This window comes from Zootoca vivipara, chromosome 16 (assembly GCF_965207765.1).
Source record: "Zootoca vivipara chromosome 16, rZooViv2.hap1.1, whole genome shotgun sequence".
In the NCBI taxonomy this organism is placed as follows: Eukaryota; Metazoa; Chordata; class Lepidosauria; order Squamata; family Lacertidae; genus Zootoca; species Zootoca vivipara.
This window is the reverse complement of record NC_142599.1, coordinates 39,599,616-39,620,957: the sequence shown is the minus strand read 5'-3', so window position 1 is coordinate 39,620,957 and position 21,342 is coordinate 39,599,616. Positions and strand designations below refer to the sequence as shown.

Below are 21,342 nucleotides of genomic sequence, written 5' to 3'. Positions count from 1 at the left end.
TAAACAACAACAACAACCAAACAAATAAGATCTGAAAATTGTTGTGTCCGACTCTTCGTGACCCCATGGACCATAGCACGCCAGGCACTCCTGTCTTGCACTGCCTCCCGCAGTTTGGTCAAACTCATGTTCGTAGCTTCGAGAACACTGTCCAACCATCTCGTCCTCTGTCCTTCATGGATCAATGCCTTGTTGTGGCGAAGGGGCTTGAATAACTCAGAGAAGCTATGAGCTATGCCATGCAGGGCCACCCAAGGTGGAAAGGTCATAGTGGAGAGTTTTGACTAAACATGATCCACCTGGAGAAGGAACTGGCAAGCCACTCCAGTATCCCTGCCAAGAAAACTCCATGGACAAAGACAACAGGCATATCTGAAAATTAAGAGGCAACAAATGAGTATCAATAACAGGAACATTAACACCTCCAAAATTAAATCTCGACCCGGACAACAGCCCCTAAGCAATATCCCATCCCAGTATCCCACAGAAATAAGGTGGGCCCTGGGAGGGAGGCGTTATTTGCCCCCGGGTGGTTCTGCAAAGTTTCCAGGTCACTCTTTGAAAGCAGGCAAAGAGCTGCTTTCTCAGCGCTTGCGATTTTTTTGCATGGCTCCCCTCTCAGCCCGAGCGCTGTTCTCCTCTCTCCCGAGCCGGTAATTTGTTGCCGGTCCCTTACTCTGACATGATTATTAGTCAGGGGGGGGAAGGAGGAGGGGCTGCCAGGGCTCTGTGTGCTGCTGGAGGTTTTGTTGGTAAAGAAAAAGATTTGAAACAGAGCTCAAGATCCATTAAAGGAAGGGACCGTCAAACCCGAAAAAGCAGCCGAAATCGCGCTCTTGAGGTGGGGCTGGGGGGGAGGGAAGGAAGGAAATTTTAAAGGGGTGGGAGGGAGGGAAAGAGCCGGCAGGGTGCGAAAATGAATCAATAAGCGAGGAAAAGAGAGGGGGGAAGGAGGAGGAGAAGAAGAAGGGGAGGAAATCACAAGAAACCCCAGAATCTCAACCGCGCCACGGAAAGTTAATCAATAAACTAATTAACTGCTTGCAAGCTTTGTAATTGTTTGATCAGAAGAATTAGAATGAGGGTCTGGGGGCTGCCCACGACCCTTGGATAAGGCCGGATCGTAGAACTCTTTGCATTTTTTAAAAAAAGAATTATTATTTTATTTTTATCTTTTAAATAGGAATTTTATTGTATTTTTTGGCACGCGGGGGAAAAAAGGAAGGGAAATCTCTGTCCCTCTCTTTCTCGTCCCCCCACCACACTTCCTCATCCTTTTTTGTTTGCTTGTTTTTAAAGAAAATAATAATAATTGAAGGATTTGGGAGAGAAGCGAGGCAGACGGAAATGCCGTTCAATTAAAGCGAGATTGGAGGGAAATTTTGTCTCCCAAACTGCTGCCGGCTTTTGATCTCTTTGTTTCCACACACACACACGACGAAGACGACCAAGTCCAGCTTGGGATTTTCTGCTCTTTTTTCCTTTCCTTTTTTCTTTGTTTTGTTCCGGCGCGATTCCCCCCTTTTCTTTCTCTCCCCCCCCCTTTTTGGTTAACATTCTGAATTCGAGGCTCGCTCCTGCTCGCTCCTTTTTGGACCAATGAAGGAACCAGACGCCATCAAACTTTTCATTGGACAAATCCCCCGGAATTTAGAGGAGAAGGACCTTAAGCCTATCTTCGAGCAGTTCGGCAAAATCTACGAGTTGACAGTCATTAAGGATAAATACACCGGCATGCATAAAGGTAAGGCGCTCGTTCCGCGCAACCACGAAGCGCTGCGCCCCGGTACCGTCGCGCGTTGGATGCGCTGGTGGCAGCGGTGGGATTGAATAGGCGAAGTACAACAAAGCCGGAGGGGACAGTACTTGGGGGGGGGGGGGAGAGAGAGAGAGAAGAAAGAGGAAGAGAAGAAGAAATTCTGAGCTCAAAGTATCGCCTGGAATTGTACTACCGGGGGTGGGGGTGGGGCACAGAAAAGACAGCTTTAAGCGAGGAGATAAATTCGTCTTTCAGAAAGCACCGCCCGGCTCGTCACTGGCGAGCGTTACGCGTGGAGTTTGTAGGCTTAGGGAGGGCTGTCAGAGCAAGGCATTTGAGGGTAAGCGGTTTTTCCAGGAGGAGGGGGGCGGGAGATGGTAACAGATGGCCGGAGGTAGAGAGCCAGTAGATTTCTTCCCCCTCCCCTCGCGTCCCCCCTCCAAAAGGGCACCATGAATAGGACTCTGGATGTCTAAGCATCCCACAGGATGGGGTTAGACTCGCTTGCCTGTGTCAATGGGATGGAGGGTGGGCATCTAGGTTCTGATTTCTTGAAGTCATGTGGAGAAAGGTTCGGAAGCCAGAGGGCTCTAAGTTAGCAGGGGAGCAGGAATCGTTTAGCGGGGAGGGTATTTTGAGCAGATTTCCACTGGCTTTGAGCTTGTGTGTGTGAGAGAGAGGGGGGGGAGAGAGGGAGAGGGAGGCGGGGGCAAAAGATAGCAGACCCTTTCTCCAGTTCATTTCCTCTTTTATGTTTTCTTTTTGGAGTTGAAAAGAGGGAGGGGTCAAGCCACCTTTTTCAGAAGGGGCTTCAGTGCCGCCTCTCCTCTTAAAGTGTAGCTAAATAAATCCACAGTGTTATTTTTATACCTGTGACAGTAGAGCTTCTGAATTTTTGTAACCTAATTGCTTATCAAGTTTTGCCCTTTCTTTAAAAAAAAGGAAATTAAAATAAAAGCCACCTTTTTGAAGAGGAAACAAATGTGTAATTTTAGCTGAAGCTCAGTGCTGGGTGACACAATTGCAGCGCCTGGAATGATTTCCAGGTTTAAACATGCCTGTACAACAGAACTCTGGAGACCTCTTGGTTTTCAGGACAAGAAAGCTTTCATCTTTCTTGGGTGGTTTTTATTATTTTTGCCGGATCATTCCCCCTCCAAATTCCCCAGCAAAACTGCCCCTCCTTGTGGCTGCCTCCCCTTCCCAGGCCTTTATTTCTCAGCTGTGTAAGAGAGTAGCCAGCTCTGAAATTATTTTGTTTAAATTGTCTTTAAAACCACATTTCAAGACGCATCAAACTTTTGTAGGTGAGTGGCAGGAAAAGTTGCCATATAGGATTATTATTATTATTATTCCCTGTGATGCCGGCTCGTAAACACTGCTTTGCCCTCAAGTGCCACTTTAGAGCGAAGAGAAAGCAGAGCAAAATCCATTTAGCAGACCCTGAAGTAACACAAGGAAGGGAATGGAGTATAATTAAGAACATTAAGAGGTTTGGGGTTTGGGGGGTGTCTTTTTTAAAGTGGCAAAAATTCATGAGGTCCAGCTTCCCTTAATTTTGAGATTTCATCAGCATCCAAATTTTGGCAACTGATAGAGCAGGAGGCAAGAGGCGTCTCGTATGTGTCTGGGCTTACTGATCCAAAACGCTGATTAATGGACGTAGTTTGGCAGGTATTTGTGGCACCGTTCTGTGAAAAATTGTTTTGGCTTCGTAAACTGCTGGGAGAGGGGGCAATAAGAAAACGAAGTGACATTTGCTGAGCCCATTTGAAGCTGCTCTTGTCTCTGAAGTCTAGGAAAACAGAACTGATCACCCATCAGGCCATCCGGGAACACAATTACTAGGTGTGAGGCTATTGGGTTGGTTGGTTGGTTGGTTTCTATTGGTTTTACTGCAAATGGTATTTGGTAGGTATCGCGCAGACGAGGAAGTTGCCAGCTTTTTGCGATCAACCTTTGTTTCTGTGACTCGGACAAGGGTTCAGTTTACAAGGGGACCAGCCATGAAAAAAATATCTCTCCCCCCTCACCTGCCACCCCAAGTTCCAATGAATTGAGCTGCTATTAAAGGCAGAGGAGCAAGGGCAGAAAAAGGAATTGGTAAGCTTTGTGAGAAGGGAAATGAGTCGAGATTGAGGCCTGGAGTCTGAGTATGTTGGAATTTGTAGGGTGTAGTATATTTCTCACCCCACCCCACCCCCAAAATAATAATAAACAGGATGTTTGAGCAGGAGTTAAAGTTTCATGTTTGGTGGTATTGCACATTTGGTGTTGCAAAACACTGGCAATAAAATAAGATCAATTAACAAACTAATCCCATCAGATTTTCCATGCAGGGCTTGGGGGCTGAGGACAAACCTCCAGGTCTGGAAAAACACAAGCATATTCTAAATCTGCAATATGATGCAGTTTGAATATTATTATTTTTGGTTAGAATTCATTGAGTAGCTTCAGTTTCACAGGAGCTGAACAAGGGGAAAGGTTGGGTGTTCTGCAGATCAGTGTGTGGTTGTTTCCCACCACCACCACATCTGACCAGCCTTCTCAGGGGGTCCACACCCAGCAGCCAGTGCAGCAACAGGCAAGGAGGATGGGAGTTGTAGTCCAGCAAGATTTGGAGGGCAGCACATTGCTACCCTTGCTCAGAGGATCAGGCTTGTCCTCATGGAGGGGCACCGTTATGACTGGCTGCTAGCTGCAATGGCTATGCCAACGGAGGCAGGATGCTCGTCCTCGGTTTCCTGGGCACATTCTGTGTTCCTGGCCCTGGCCCCAGGCAAATCGTTGTCCCTCCTTCCTCCCCCAGTACTTTTTCTTCATGTTTGTGGATGCCTTGAACCACCTGTGCTGTGGTGGTAAGCTAGGGTTCTAGAACTCCATTCAGCCAATGGGTGCGACATTGGGACTATTCTCTGTTTCTCAGCCTAACCTCCCTTGCAAGGTTGTTGCGAGGGTAAAGCAGGGAGAGGGAGAACCATGTATGTTGCCTTGAGCTCTTTGGAGGAAAGGTGGGTAATGAATGTAATCAATGCATAACAATTAGCTGGTGTGAGTTTGTAGCAGAGTCCAAGAACCCTCGACCCTGCCAAGGAATCTTTAGAAGGGAAATCTCTCCATGGGAAAACAAATGCACCTCATTGCTTTAGCGCACATGAGTGCTAAGGTGTTAGGTTCCTGTTTCACACACCCTGCATCTAGAAAGGCTGATCCTAACCCACCACCATCCTAATCTAAAGAGCTAAACACCTCTGTGGCTTTTAAATCGATAGAAAACAGGATTTCATCAGAGCTGGTGTATCAAACCAGGTGGGAAAGACCCTTCAGCAGGCTTCCTCAACCTCGGCCCTCCAGATGTTTTTGGCCTACAACTCCCATGATCCCTAGCTAGCAGGACCAGTGGTCCGGGATAATGGGAATTGTAGTCTCAAAATATCTGGAGGGCCGAGGTTGAGGAAGCCTGGCCTTCAGTATAACTAAGGTTTTTGAGGTTTAAAGAGCAGCAAAGGGTTGCTTGCAAATGTGCTTTTGAAACAGCGCGTGCTGCGCTTCGAAGTCCCGACCGTTGGGGCGCAGCAGCATCTGATGTCGAAGTGATGTCAGATGATTGACAGGTGATTGGTCCCACCCACCTGTCAAATTTGGCCTGGCATGGCTGGGGAGAGAAAGATCTGGTCTGACGGCATAGAAGTAAGAAGTATATATAATATCCACCTAACAACCACAAAGCTTTGGCAATGAGCTTGCCCTTCTTCTTCCTTGCTCACCAATTCCAAAAGCCTAATTGCCAGAGATGAAGGAAGTCCAACGAGTTATTGTTCACATAACCCAGAACTGAATGGTCTCTCCCTTTCCATTATACGGGGGGGGGGGACACAGGGAGGTTTGAATCCATTCTACAGTACCTGTATACTTACCTGGGAACAAGCCCTGTTGAATGCAGTGAGACTTCCTTTTGAATCAACCTGTGTGGGATGGTTCTCCCAGCTGACATTCCTAAACTGTGCTCACTCTGAAGCAAGCTTCACCAGGACCTGAGAGGCTTGCTTCTGAGTAAACATGCTCACGGGGGTCTCCTTCTGTCTTGCACCCTTAATCTTTAGTCACTGGTGGTTGGTGCCCATGGTGGCGTGGAAGGCAGGGAGGCCCACAGTAGGTGGAACTAGAGCCAACTCATTCTCGATTGCCCCCAACCTCCTCCCTGCTGTGTTCTACTAGGACAAAATTGAAGCTCGGGGCTAAGAAGATGACAGGGAGGGCCAAACCACAGGCTGGTTGAAAGTCAGAAGGCAGGGAGCCTCCAGCATGTTTAGGATCTACCTACCGATCTTGTCCGATCACAAAATGCCGAAATCTACAGCAAAGTCCATTGCACTTATAGAGCGTAGTGGCGTTTGCGGACGAGCCTGAAAGAAATCTGGGAGGGGGTGGGCAGTGAGTTAGGATGAGTCACAGGGCGTGCCTAGAGTTGATTGACAGCCACTTCTAACTTAACGACCACGTTCCTTTCGGTTTCTCATTCTTTTGAAAAGCTTGCGTACCTCCAATCCCTTGGGGTGTTTACTTGACTTACCAACCCCTAGGTAAGTCGGAGCTGGTCCTGACCCAAATGGTCAGATGGAATTGGTCCTGCCCAATGGGGCAGATGGTATGGTCCTGACCCAATGGTCAGATGGAAATGGTCCTGTCCCTTAGAGTGGACAGAAGGATTAACCAAAGCCTAAGCCAACACTCAGAATTAAATTGTATTTTAAATAAAGTTGTGGCCAAAATAATGCCCAAAAACCAAACCTAAAATATTGTGTCAGTTGTGAGTTATTGGGATTTCTTGGGGGCTTTGTCACGCAAACAGCCCCAAGTTCCGGGCACCACAGGGCAGGGAGATGGGACAACAGGGGCTCTGGTAACTTATTCCACCCTGTCTTTATATAACTTGCAATATTTTTAACAATTCAAGGGGCAAAGTCGGCCTCCTTTTCCAGGATGATTTGGGCAGCTGTCCTTCGTGTGCCGAGATAAATCAAAAATAAAATCTGGAATGATTGTGGGGCTTTTATTTCCTTGGTCTGTCTGTTTACACCCCCTAAAATAAGGGAAGGACTCCTTAAAGCACAGCTGATGGTGGTTTTCTTTTAAAAGGAAAGATAGGGCCGGCTTTGCCAAACTGGAGCCCCCCAAGTGTTTTGGACCACAATTCCTATCGGCCACAGCCACCTGTACAACATTGCACGTTTTTTAAGATAACTCTTTGAGAAGGATCTTTGGGAAATGATGAAGGAGGCTTTTATTTCGCTAGTTCAGGTGGCTGCTTGTGGTGTGTGTGTGTGCTGCAGAATCTCAGGGGTGGCTAGCTAATAAGGAAACTCCTGTAGGGGGAGAAGAACCCCACTTGTGCCTGGTCTCCTGCCCCCGCCCTGCCCCGGTAGCCCACCTCTCTCTCATTCTATAAAATTGGTGCAGAAGATTCAACTCTGCTGCTCTTTGTTGCTTAGGTTGAGTTTGGTACAGCAAGATCTGAGGAAGAGGGGCATTGGGGGGGTGGGGGATAGATATGAAATTAATTTTGCCCAGGGCAGTGTGATATCTGGTTCTGCTCAACCCCCAATTTGGGGCTGGGGTGGGGGGAGGGATACGGAAATTGCCAAATCAGAGCGAACAGGAACAGCTGCCAAATTTAATCTCTTAATTGCCCCAACGGGAATGGCTCATTATAATGTAGGAGCATATTAACTAACTAAGCAAACAAGGAGAGACAGGTAGATGGGCTTGAAGATAGACAGGCCTCCCCCTTCTCTCTTGGCCTGGGAGAGTTTCAAGGACCGCTGCTGGATCAAGCCCAAGGGAGGCCCATTTAGACCCAACACACTGTTTCCGTTGCAACGGACTGCTGGATCCTTCCGGTAAGCCAAAAGGATCCTACCCCCATTGCCTGTTCCGGCACAACTAGCATTTTATTCGTTCGCTTATTTGCCAATTTATAATCCACTTTCTCAAGGTGGCTTACAACATGTCGAAAACACTAGGTAGCCACGTTTATAAATATCCATAAAAAATAATTTGGAAATGTCAATAGAACCTCGGTGGATGGTGGGAAAGAGAAGCTCGTCTTGGGAAGGCCTGTCTAAGCAGTATTCAGTTTTCAAAAGACAGCTGAAAGAAGTCAGGAGTGGTTCCATCTGAACCTCTAGAGGCAGGGAGTTCCACAGGGCAGAGCCCGCTGCATTAAAGAGTCAGTTAAGGCCAGCTGAACCCCTGGGGCCTGGGGGAGAACCACCAGAAGTGGCCCATCAGACGATCTTGTCAATCGAGGTAGAATCAGGCAGTCCCCTAGTAACTTTAGAACCAAGTTTCTTAGGGCTTTGTGAACTATTTGTTTATTTATTTCTTAAGATTTATGTACCACTTGGTTGAAAAAAGAAAAAGACCCAAAACATTGTTCCCAAAGGCCTAGCCTGGACCATCTGCCAAAAAATGGAATCTGATTAGATGTTTGGGAGCCCTGCTCTGCAAAAAAAAACCAAAAAAAGAACCACGCCCCCCCCCCAAACCGCAACAAGCTAATGCTTTTCTAGGCTGCATCAACAGAAGCGGACCATTTGGATCCCTTCCAGTCGGGATTCAGGCCTCATCATGGGACTGAAACCGCCTTGGTCGCGCTGGTTGATGATCTCCAGCGGGCTAGAGATAAAGGTGAGAGCTGTTTCCCAGTTCTGCTGGATCTCTCAGTGGCTTTTGACACCATTGACCATAACATCCTTCTGGACCGTCTAGAGGGGTTGGGAGCTGGGGGCATTGTTATACAGTGGTTCTGCTCCTTCCTCCTGGGCCGTGTTCAGAAAGTGGTGCTGGGGGATGAGTGTTCAGACCCCTGGGCTCTCACTTGTGGGGTGCCTCAGGGTTCCGTCCTCTCCCCCATGCTTTTTAACATCTATATGAAGCCGCTGGGAGAGATCATCAGGGGGTTTGGGCTGGGTGTTCATCAGTATGCGGTTGATACCCAGCTCTACCTCTCTTTTAAATCAGAACCAGTGAAGGCGGTGAAGGTCCTGTGTGAGTGCCTGGAGGCAGGTGGAGGTTGGATAGTGGCTAACAGGAGGCAGGCAGGTGTGGAGGACTCCCTGGTCCTGAATGGGGTAACTGTGCCCCTGAAGGACCAGCTGCGCAGCCTGGGAGTCATTTTGGGCTCACAGCTGTCCATGGAGGCACAGGTTAATTCTGTGTGCAGGGCAGCTGTTTATCAGCTCCATCTGGTACGCAGGCTGAGACCCTACCTGCCCACGGACTGTCTCGCCAGAGTGGTGCATGCTCTAGTTATCTCTCGCTTGGACTACTGCAATGCGCTCTATGTGGGGCTACCTTTGAAGGTGACCCGGAAACTACAACTAACCCAGAAAACGGCTGCTAGACTGGTGACTGGGAACGGCCGCTGAGACCACATAACACTGGTCCTGAAAGACCTACATTGGCTCCCAGTACGTTTCCGAGCACAATTCAAAGTGTTGGTGCTGACCTTTAAAGCCCTAAACGGCCTCGGTCCAGTATACCTGAAGGAGCGTTTCCACCCCCATCGTTCTGCCCGGACACTGAGGTCCAGCGCCGAGGGCCTTCTGGCGGTTCCCTCGCTACGAGAAGCCAAGTTACAGGGAACCAGGCAGAGGGCCTTCTCGGTAGTGGCACCCACCCTGTGGAACGCCCTCCCACCAGAGGTCAAAGAGAACAACAATTACCAGACCTTTAGAAGGCATCTCAAGGCAGCCCTGTTTAGGGAAGCTTTTAATGTTTGATGGATTTCTGTATTTTAATATTTTGTTGGAAGCCGCCCAGAGTGGCTGGGGGAACCTGGCCAGATGAGCGGGGTATAAATAATAAATTAGTAGTAGTAGTAGTAGTAGTAGTAGTAGTAGTAGTACAGTGTCAGATCAAGGGAACTAATAGTGCCACTATATTCTGCCTTGGTCAGAGCACACCTGGAATCTGTCCAGTTCTGGGTGCCACTATTTAAGGAGGATAGTATTGTCGAGCTGGAAGGTGTGCAGATGAGGGAGACCAAAATGATCAAGGATCTGGAAACCAAGGCTTATGAGGAACGGCTGAGGGAGTTGGGTATGATTAGTGTGGAAAAGAGGAGACTGAGAGGAGATGTGTTAGCCATATTCAGATGTCTCTCACATGGAAGATGTTTTCTCATGCTCGAGGACCCAAATCAATGGATTCAAATTACAAAAGAGGAGGTTTCAACTAAACATCAAGAAGAACTTCCTGGTTGTAGGAGATGTTTGGCAGTGGAACAGTCTCCCTCGGGAGGTGGTGAACTCTCCTTCCATGGAGGTTTTTAACTAGAGGTTGGATGGCCATCTGTCATGGGTGCTCTAGCTGAGACCCCTGCATTGCAGGGGGTTGGACTGGATGACCTTTGGGGTCCCTTTCAACTCTACAGTTCTATGATTCCTCTAGAAAGACCACAGCTCAGTGGGAAAGCATCTCCTTGACAAGACTCCTGTCCAAACCCCAGAGAGCCTCTGCTGGTCAGTGTCAACAGCAGGAAGCTGGCTGGACCCAAGGGTCTGCCTTGGTATGAGGCTGCTTCCTCAGCTGCTGTTACGGTTGACCCCACCAGCAACCCTCAGATCTGAACGGCCGAAAGGGTTGCGTCTGCATGCAGTGGTTTGCTACCCATCAGACAACTGACGTAACACAGAGCTTCAGGGTGTGATTTAGATTGTGCCTGGTTTAAATCTCACCTCGACAGGCTCGCCAGCTTCTTGGACCGGCCTCTTGCTCCTGAGACTTGAAGTAACAGCAAGCAGAGCTGACCCTACATTATTTCCATGCTGCAAAGGGTTTCACTTCCTACTTTCCTGCAAATCAGCCTGCTGAAATGGGTGCAGGAGCAGACTGGCGTGGGCTTTTCATGGTCAGTTGGCATCCCCTTGTCTGAGAGATGGGGGATAGGTTAGGCCCGGTGCAAATGAAGTCCTGGGCCTTGCAGAGCTGAATAAATGAGAGGGGCATCAGTTGGGACAGATTTCTTAGACTGGCGTGACAAAATCAAACTTATGAAAATTCCCTGTAAATGGTACCGGAGGCCAATAGACCTCACCTGGCACACAGAAATCTTTGGAATGCCTCTAGATAATTTGCTGTCGCTCATGGGATAGGGAGAGAAATTCGAGTTCTCATTTAAAGGCAAAAACCTACTAAATTCACACTTTCCAAAACAATGCACGGACTGAAATGCGGCCCTCCTGCAAAACTCGCACCCCTTCGAATTTTGCAATGCAGTTCTCCACCCAAGGGATGTGTACATAAATGCATATACTGTGGTAAAGTGTGCATAAGAATGCATATAATGTACAAATACATGTTGTATTAGGGAGAACTGCTTTGCTAAAATATGTGTCTTACGGTACACTAAAACTGCATGCGAGCATGTGGATATTAGGAGAAAATTGCACTAAAATAACAGTGAATTTTCTTGAGAACCTTTAAAAAAAAAGATTTGCAACCTGAGGTGTAAGTGTGGAGAACTGAACTTCAGATTGGGAAAATGAGAAACTGAAAACTGACACACCTGCCCATCCCTAATCCCAACCCTCCCCAAAATTGTAACATATGGGTAACAAATGGGGTCTGCAACAAAATGTTGCAGCATGGAACACTCCTGCCAAGGCTTCCAGTTGGCCAAGATACCCTATTCTGTTCCCCCCCTTGCTTGTTTTTTCCAAGTTTTTCTGCCCTCCTCAACACACACACTTTTTGATCTCCCCTGCAAGTGTTTTTTTTTAATACATTAAATTTCTTAAGAGTTCCCCGAAGCCTGCAACTACTTCTCTCTTAATGCATGTCACTTGGATAATTAAGGTGGGCCTGTAGTATTGTATCCTCATAGCAAAACTTAAGTTGCTGCTGTGAAGTTTACTGAGATGATCTCTCCGTGAGTTGAACCATGTGAATCTGATTTCATTGAAACCAGAGAGCTCTTACAGGCTGTGGCTGTAGAGGGTTTGTACAGGTGTGTGTGTGTTTCTTCTTTTGTTCAGTTGATCTGGTTTAGGGGACAAATGGACAAAAGTGCAATTTTTTCCTGCTATTTTGCCATGCTCTGTGATTTCATCCGGAACCTCATTCGTCTCCCTCTCTCTGACCTTAGTCCCCCCAAAGAGTATCCTGAGCTGGCTTTGCAAACAGATACGTAGATGCGACCATCATTTAAAAGAGAGGGGGGAAATTGTGTTTTGCAAACAGACAGGCATTCTCAGCAAAATACTCTAGTGTTCAGGGGTAGAAGTGGAAGTTTGCGGTGAAGGCAGGCTGGGATCGAGATGGAGCCTCAGAAGCCAGTACCATAGAATCAGGGAACACACACAGAGAGATAGTGTATATTAGAAGGGTTTCCAGACCTTCAGGTCCCACCTGAAGTTTCCCGGTTCACCTGGCCTCCTCCAGGTGGCAGGTAGAGATGAGAGGGCCTTGAATAATAACAGCAAGAAATTATTAAGGAGACAGTGCCTGCAGCTTGCAAGCTTCAGTATTGCAGGAGCTGTTTGCAAATTTTAGTATAGACACTCAGAGTGCTGGAACTCTCCTCTCCCAATTAACTTCCATCTCCAGGAACCGCCCCTGGATACCACCAGGGCCGCCTCTGTGTCTCAGGTTTGGGCTCTCAAATCTCAGGTTCTAGGATGCTGTTGACCTGGCAAGCCTAATACACGCAAACACACACCTTTTCTGGAGTAAGGTGAAACAGTTTTTCTCACCCCAAAATGAGAAGGATAGGGCCTATGGATTTTGTTTCATGTTTGTTTGTTTATTTCATTAAAAAACGATACTGCTTGATTGTTAAAAGCAACAGCCTCAAAGCAGTTTGCGAAAAGAATAAAGCAGTGAAACACTCATTTTTAAAAAAGAAAAACAGCCTTGGGCATTATTTTCATTTCAAAGGGGTGCTTCCCCCTCCCATACTGAAAGCGAATTGTCCCCGCTTTCAAACACCAATCCCCACTGATTTTTAGGCAGAAATTCACATGCAAATGTGTGTGCTTTTTGGCCTCCCAAGTCTTTCCTCCCCAAATGAAAGCCACCTCTTCCTAGGTGTGAAGCAGTTTCCAAGACTGCAAATTCCTGTTTAGAGTGAGAGATAAAAATATATTCAGCACATCTCAGGTTCTTCGAATGCTCTTGCTCTTAAAAATAGAAAGAAAAAGAAAGCTGGGAATCTGGGGAGTAGGGTTCGTTTTGGGGGCACACACACATATATATTGATGGCCTTTGCCACCTTCCTTTTTAACCATGGGTGGGGCTGGAAAGCGGGGTTCAGCTCTCCAGACACCCCACTCCACTGCCTTGCCTGGTCTTTCCCCACAATGAATTGTATCCAGTGTGAATCCTGTTGTTGTTGTTTAGTTGTTCGTGTCCGACTCTTCGTGACCCCATGGACCATAGCACGCCAGGCACTCCTGTCTTGCACTGCCTCCCGCAGTTTGGTCAAACTCATGTTCGTAGCTTCGAGAACACTGTCCAACCATCTCATCCTCTGTCGTCCCCTTCTCCTAGTGCCCTCAATCTTTCCCAACATCAGGGTCTTTTCCAAGGATTCTTCTCTTCTCATGAGGTGGCCAAAGTATTGGAGCCTGGGTGAATCCTACCCAGGGCAAATCAATGGCATCAGAACTCTGGACCATCTAGTCCAGCCTCCTGTTCTCACAGTGACTGACCAGATGCTTATGGGAAACCTGCAAGCAGGATCCGAGCATTTCCCCCTCCTGCAGTTTCCAGGAACTAGCATTCAGAAGCATTGCTCCCTCCAACTGGGGGGACAGAGCTGAGCTGTCCTGGCTAGGAGCTACCAGCAGACTTTTCCTCCATGAGTTTGCCCAACAACCCTCTTTTAGGCCATCCAAGGTGGTGCTCACTACTGCCTCCTGAGGCAGTGAGTTCCATAGTTTAACTAGGTGCTGTGTGAAATACTTCCTTTTATCTGCCTTCCAACGCACTTCTTTCTTCCAAAGTTACTCCAATGGTTCGGACTAACTTAGGTTCAGTGACCAGGGGTCAGAAAACTTTTTCAGCAGGGGGCTGGTCCACTGTCCCTCAGACCTTGTGGAGGGGCCGGACTATATTTTGAAGAAGAAAAAATGAACGAATCCCTATGCCCCACAAATAACCCAGGGGTGCATTTTAAATAAAAGGACACATTCTACTCATGTAAAAATACGCTGATTCCCGAACCATCCAAGGGCCGGATTGAGAAGGCTATTGGGCCAGATCTGGCCCCCGGCCTTAGTTTGCCTACCCATGGTTCAGTCACTTCAATGCTCAGTCAGATAAAATCTAATGCCTCTTCACTCAACATGGGTGCCCCAGATTTTTTTGTCTGCTTGCTGGCCGTGGGGGGGGGGGCATTGCCTCCTTTTTTGTCTTTGTTACATTTGTTTTCGGGTGCATGTAGGTGAGTCTCCTCTTTGGGCTTTAACGTTCCTAAGTGTGATCACTTTTTTCTTCTTTGAAATAGGTTTTGTGGTGCCCACGGCTGTTTCTTAAATTTTCAAACGGGCCTCCCGAAGGTTGGAGAGCTCCTGTTCTATCCTTATAGCAGAGTTACAACAGGCCAAAAATAAAAATAAAATTTGACAGGCAGCTATAGGACCAGTGCACCAGTTGAATTTCTGTCTGCTATGCACCCTCTAAGGGCCCAGCAGGGCTTAAGCATCTGTTTTCTGAATGTCAGGATTCCACCACGGAAAATATGAAGGAGCAATCACAGAGGCCTCACTCTGTGTGTGTACAAAGTGTGTTTTCCCCCTCAGGGCTCCCTTTCAAGTCCCTGTAGCGTCTGAGCACTCATGTTCCAGCAACCGAGGTTTCCACGCCTGCTTGGCGGAGGAAGAAACAGAATAGATTATGCAAAGAGCAGTCCATTTGCATAATTCATGCAAGCGACAAACTCTGCCATTTATCGGCACAGGCTTTTTAAAATTCATTTTCGATATTTGCCAGGGCAACAGTGACCCACAATCCCTCCCTTCGCTGATCTTAATCCCTTGAGCCCGACATGTGCTATGCTTGTCTGTTGGACGGTGTACCTAAAAAAAAAGTCAGGTTGATAAGTTGTTTGCATTTTATTAATTGAAATTTCTTCTTACCCGCGTCTTTGGTGTTAAATATTTATTCCCCCCCCCTCTTTTGGGGGGTGGGGTGGGGAGCATTGCAAGCCCTTCATAGGTGTTCTCTTGAAGAACCTTAAGGCTTCAGTCAGGATCTTAGAGACCTGGGCAGCATTAGAGGAGTGTTGGGGTGTCTTGGGGGGGGGCAGACATTTACTTATTTATTATTTATTTCCCGCCCATCTGGCTGAGTTTCCCCAGCCACTGTGGGCAGCTCCCAATCGAGTATTAAAAACAGTACAGCAATAAAGCCATGGAGCTTAAAAGCGCCAATTCAAAGAGGAGGGCTGCCCACTGCCTCTCTGGATGAGTCCTCGTTCTAGGCGTCCCTCCTTCCCATCAGCCTCTGCAGGAGGGCAGAAGTTTCTGCTACACCTCTGCACTGGGTGCGACTTTTGCCTTCGTTCACTTTTGGTGCGGAGACTCGGAGAAATTCCTGTCCATGGAGGACTGTGCCTGTCGTGTCTCTGTATGATTTGCTGTTTATGGGCAAGATGAAATTTGATGCAGGGACTTCCAGACTTCCAGTTTGCAGCACACTGGTTTGCGGGGACGGGGACCAATCCACCTCTTTTGCCAATGGCCTGGTCACTTGCAGGCAGTTTTTTCCTACTCAGCCCAGGGGAGCAGCAACTGGCGAGGCTGCACAGAGCCACCTTCTCGTCCTGCTTGCACCCCCTCCCCCTCTCCCCCAGGAAAGCTACTGCCGGCGGCTTGTCCGCTCAGCTGACGTGGCGCCGCAAGATGGGTCCGCTGGAGTGTGACGGCTTTTGCTTTTCCGCCTCGCTGCTCCTTGCGACAGGCTCGCTGGCAGGGAATCTAAATATAGAACCCGGCACTGCAGCTTGGAAGAAAAGGAACATATTTTGCTCATGAATTTTTGAAAAAGGGTGGCGGGGGGAGGGAGGGGGGAATGGGGGCGAACAGAATCACTCTGGAGCAAGTTTTTCCGCCTTTCAAACTACGCAGGAACTCCACAGTGGCGAGCTGGGAATGACAGGAAGGAAGGACAAGGATCCCCAGGAAAACGTGATCGCCTGGCCTGGCACTCGGTTCGCCATAGGGCTGTGCTATGTGGGTTTTTGTTCTGTATATAGGTCGGATCTCTTGTGTGTGGCTCCTCTTTGCCTAGCTGCCCGAAATGTTTGCGTCTGTAAAAAAATATTGTCTCTGTGGAATCTAACCAGCGATCTAGTCCTGCCTCCTGTCCCCCCTTCCCCGCAAGCAGGAGCTGAGCTCTGTGCAGGGATCCTGCTTTTTCCAGGCCGTTCTCTGCAATGAATGCACTGGCAAAGCAGCAGGATTGAACCCTGCCCATCGGATGGTGATGTCAGTTGATTGACTGGTGGGTGTGGTTTGGGGAAATGGTCTCATTGGCCAAACTGAACTCCCTCCCCACCCACCCGGTGGACCAAGATTGGCCCATGGGCTGGGAAATTCCCCACCCTGCTAGAGAAGCGGCTCTGGCCCTGTGCTCATTTTGGCCTGCCCTTTTCGACAAATTTCCCTCTCCCCTTCCTAGCACAATAGCCCTGTTTGCACATGCACTCATTAAGTGATGGGCAGGCATGTGTGAATCAGCTCTGCGCATTTCCGCCCTGCCTCAGATATAAGGAGGCTGCATGATCAAGGAAGCCGTTCTTGGTGTAGATTCTCACGCTTGCATCTTGACTTGCTTTGCACAGAAAAGTCCCAGGCAACACCAGCTCTTTGATAGGTCTGCTTTGAGGCACAGTTTGTGGTGTGTGTGTCTGTGCACCTGTGTGCAGATAAACATATGAAGTGTCTTCTGGATCAGTCCAACAGCCCATCCAGTCCAGTATCCTATCCTCACAGTGGCCAACCAGATGTCTGTGGGAAACTCGCAAGCAGGATTCAAGCACAAGAGCAGCTCTTTCCCCTCCTGGGGTTTCCAGGAACCGGTGTCCAGAGGAATCGCTGCCCCAACTGTGGAGGCAAAGCATAACCATCATGGCTAATGGCCATCGATAGTCCTCTCCACCTCTGTGAATTTGTCCAATCCTCTTTTAAGCTGTCTAGCTTGGTGGCCATCGTTGCCTCCTTTGGGAGCCAGTTACATAGTTTCACTATGTGTTACATGAAAACAACTGAAATAAATACAATTTATTTATTTATTTTTAAAAAATGTCCAGTAGTACCTTAGAGCAGTGTTTCCCAACCAGTGTGCCTCCAGATGTTTTGGGACTACAACTCCCATCATTCCTGACCACTGGTCTTGCTAGCTAGGGATGATGGGAGTTGTAGTCCCAAAACATCTGGAGGCACACTGGTTGGGAAACACTGCCTTAGAGATCAACTAAGTTTGTTCTGCGTATAAGCTTTCGTGTGCATGTACACTTCTTCAGATACACTGAAATAGAAGTGGGGTGGGGTGGTGTTTTTTCTCAGAAGGGTAGTAGGAGATGGGTGATTAACTCAATGGGTAGGTAAACCTGTTGACACTGTTAATGACTGCAATTAGTCCTACAGGAAAAAGCAAGGGATAGTATGCAAATGACGGAAAATAACTTTAGCATGGTCTATCCTGAAGTGCATGCAAGGTTGGTGAAAGTTGTGTCAGTGGTCCATGTGTAGGATAGCAAAGTAATCACTGGTGAGGGGAAGACTCAGAGATACCTTCATTAAATGACATCCCTCTTTCTTTGAAAAAAGATTCATGCCTCTGATATGCATAGAAATCCACAGCCTTTTTTCCACTGTGGCGAAGGATTACCATTTAAATAAATAGACTCATTTTCATTGTGGGGAATGAGAGATGCTCCGTTAGGTAAAGTAAATGTAAAGGGACCCCTGACCATTAGGTCCAGTCATGAATGACTTGGGTTGCGGAGCTCATCTCGCTTTACTGGCCGAGGGAGCCAGTGTTTGTCCGCAGACAGCTTCCGGGTCTTGTGTCCAACATGACTAAGCCGCTTCTGGCGAACCAGAGCAGCGCACAGAAACGCCGTTTACCTTCCCGCCGGAGCAGTACCTATTTATCTACTTGCACTTTGACATGCTTTCGAACTGCTGGGTTGGCAGGAGCTGGGACAAACCCGCAAGTAAAACACTGATTGCGGCTTTCCCTCTTTGATCCTCTTTGTCCTGTAATTCAGGAGTTTTCAGTGCAGCAATGACGGTCTCTGCCCATTTGCTATCTCACTGTCACCTGGAGACACACCTGGTTTGCTCTCCAGGTAACGTCAACGATGACTGAATTCATTTACAACATGCACGCACTGTTTAATCATTCGTGTTTCTAAGAATAGAAATAAACCGACAGACGTCATAAAGCCCAAACATAAACCCGAACAGTACCTTATATTTCCTCTGAGTCTTGCCCTCCGATGGTTCCCTTCATGGGCCATCTCTGGGCTCTGGCCTCTGCTCATGACCCACCCGGCTAGTTCTCTGCCCAGCTGGCTTGGCTCCTTAGCATAACTCAATCCAAGGGGTTTCTGTGCAACTTTGGCAAAGTTTAACCAAACCTTGATCCATTATAACTTCATTACATCATAACACATTTAGGGGGATCTGCCCCCTCTCCAAACTCATAGTGCTGTTTGGGGTTTTTAAATTTTTCATTTGGGGTTTTTAAAATAATTGCACAATGCTTAGAAGCTTTTTTAAAAATTAAGAGGTTTATAAATGCTTCTAACTGCATGGTTATTTCGGAGCCAAGGTGCGAGGGTACGGGGGTCTTTAGGTTTCAGAACATCTGCTGGTAATAATTACAAAATTTCTTATTTCGGTATTCTATTTATACCCCACCTTTGCTCCAAGGAGCTCAAAGAGGCCTGCATAGTTCTCCTCTGCCTCCATTTTATCCTCACAACGACCCTGTGAGGTAGGTTCGGCTGAGAGACAATAGCCACCCCAAGGCCTCCCAGTGAGCTTCGTGGTCAAGTGGGGTCTTGAACCCACGTTTCACAGGGCCTAGACTGACACCCACCGCAGCATTTCTGCCCGCCACCCAGTGTCAACTGGTGCCTGTCGGGCCTGGCAGGACGCAAGGCAGAGAACTTGGCAGTGGCTGGAGCCAGAGCCAAGGAGAGGCGGAGCCAACTCATTCCAGTTTTCTCCCTATCCTTCCCCCCTGTGCTAAGTTCTGCCGAGGAGCAACACCAAAATGGGGGAGGAGGAAGCTGGCAGGCAGAGTCGCCCCATGGGTGGGTTGTGTGATATAGGGCAGGCAGGTAAGCCTCAGATAGGTCAGTCAGTTGAGCATGAGATGCTGAATCTCAGGGTCGTGGGTTCGAGCCCCATGTTGGGCAAAAGATTCCTCCATTGCAGGGGGCTGGACTAGATGACCCTCAGGGTCCCTTTCAGCTCACGCTTTTATTCTCTGCAAGGTGGAGGTTGGCTGAGGCTGGTGGGTCACTGTCCCTCTCTCTGACATTCCTGTTATAAATCCGACCCCCCTCAGTTTGGATGAATTTCCAACTTCACGGTGGCCCCAATTATTGTGGTTTCAAAACGTAGATACGTCCTATGCTTTGGGTGAGGACGCCGAGTGGTTGATCCATGTGGAAAATTCTCCTGTGAGAATATCTTCAGGGAAGTTCCTGCCTTTCCGTCTCACGCTCTGCATCAACAGATATATTTTTAGCTTTTTTCTTTTGGGCTGCTGGAAAGATGTTAAGACGATTCGGCCCAGGTGAGAAATCATATCGTTTTGGGCTGTGTGCTTTTATTTAAAAGAATCTATTAAGGTGGAGTTAAAATTTGATTTGGAGTTCAGAGACAGCAGGCGAGGTGGGGTGACTTGAATTTCCACCCCATTATCTAGCAGCCCCAAATTCTTTTTACAGCGGGTCCCAGCGTTCATATCCCAGAGATGAGAAACCTCTTCCTTCCCAGAGGCCGCATTCCATTCTGGGTAGCCTTGCAAGGGCCACACAGCCTCCCTTCTAAGTAGTGAAACTGGTGGCGCTCACATATGAGGCAGATCTGCGCATTTTGCAAAATTGTAAGCAAAAAAAAAGTGTCCGTTGGGAGAAATTCGCCCTAAAACACTGATGAATTTTCAGAAGCACTTTTACAAAATCTGATTGCAAACATGTAGAAAAGGGGAGAATGAGGCTTTATCAGTGGCTACTAGAACTTGGCGAAAATGTTCCTCTTTGACCAGGCCTTTGGCTGATTGACATCCGCTGCCCTTTTAAAATTTGTTGTGGAAGGTGGGGATTATTAGGTTGTTTTAGTTTTTATTAGTATTTTGTGGTTTGTTTGTTTTTATATTGTGATTTTATGTTGAGATCTATGGGTATAGGGTGGTATACAAATTTGGCAAATAATAAAAATGATAGTGCCTGTGATCTGCCCCCACAGTTGGGAGGCATCGGTGTTTCTGAAAACCCAGCTGCTGCAAACCACATGCGTGGGGATGCTCTTGCGTTCGAATCCTGCTTGCAGGCTTCCCATCGGGGCAGCTGGTTGGCCACTGTGAGAACAGGATGCTGGGCTAGATGGGCCATTGGCCTGGTCCTACACGCTCCTCCTGTGTTCGCAGTGGCCAACCAGATGCCTCAAAGAGAAGCCCAAAACCAGGACCCAATCCATCTGAAAGTAGAGGGGGGATGTGGCCGCCATGGCAAGGAGCCACCATGGCCTCGTGAATCTGCCTGATCCTCTTTCAAAAGGCACCCAGTTTGGTGGCCCTCACTGCCTCTAGTCTGAGCATACTCCAGCCGTGCTGTATGGGATACAAAGCTGGTTCCCCATAGGTTTGACTTCCAACTCCCCCAAGAAAAAAGAAGACCTCCTTTGCTCTTTTAAATTGGCAGAGGATAAGCTGTCGGCGTACAAATGACTATAGCACAGAGAGAGAGAGAGAGAGAGAGAGAGAGAGAGAGAGCGCAAAGGCTTCGGCAGCGTGCAATAATAATAATAACCCTGGCAGTGGTGCTCACTGCCACAATGGGGGCGTTTTCAAAATGTCCCCGTTTCTTCTCTGAGACGTGGAACGGGACTTCGAGCAGGCGCAATGTCAGCTTTCGGCCTGGTTTCAAAACCCTTTCACGGTTTCTTTTTCTTTTCAAGTTATTACCTTCTAAAATGCGTTTCCCGTTTCTTTGAATGGAAGATTTTGAACTGTCCTGGGCGTGCAGTGGGACAAGGGTGTCCCTTTGAGAGTTAAAAGCTGGGATATATAAATAATATGGGTTGCTTGCTTGTTTGCTTACTTAATGGGTTTGGATCCTACCTTTATCCCGAGCTGGGATTCAAGGCAGCTTACGGCATTTTGAAAGCATGGTTCAAAAATGCAAACAAACGTGTTAATAACAATAGTTAAAACGTTTTAAGAACCAGCAATTAAAATCCAGCTTGACCTGACAGCAGCAGCCTAATGATCAGCCTAGTCCGTGCCTTAATTTCCAAAGGCCTGTCTGGACAGGAAAGTTTTAGCCAGCAGGCAGA

The 21,342-nt window shown here is 47.9% G+C and overlaps 1 protein-coding gene across 1 annotated transcript in view; it reads left to right on the top strand.

Moving 5' to 3' along the window:
• The first annotated feature begins 1,462 nt into the window (after positions 1-1,462).
• LOC118075759 (CUGBP Elav-like family member 3) overlaps positions 1,463-21,342 on the top strand; it is a 67,235-nt gene continuing 47,355 nt past the window's right edge. Inside the window, exon 1 of the mRNA XM_035097965.3 lies at positions 1,463-1,744. Coding sequence (XP_034953856.1) covers positions 1,600-1,744 — 145 coding nt within the window. The 5' untranslated portion in view covers positions 1,463-1,599. The remainder of the gene's footprint in view (positions 1,745-21,342) is intronic.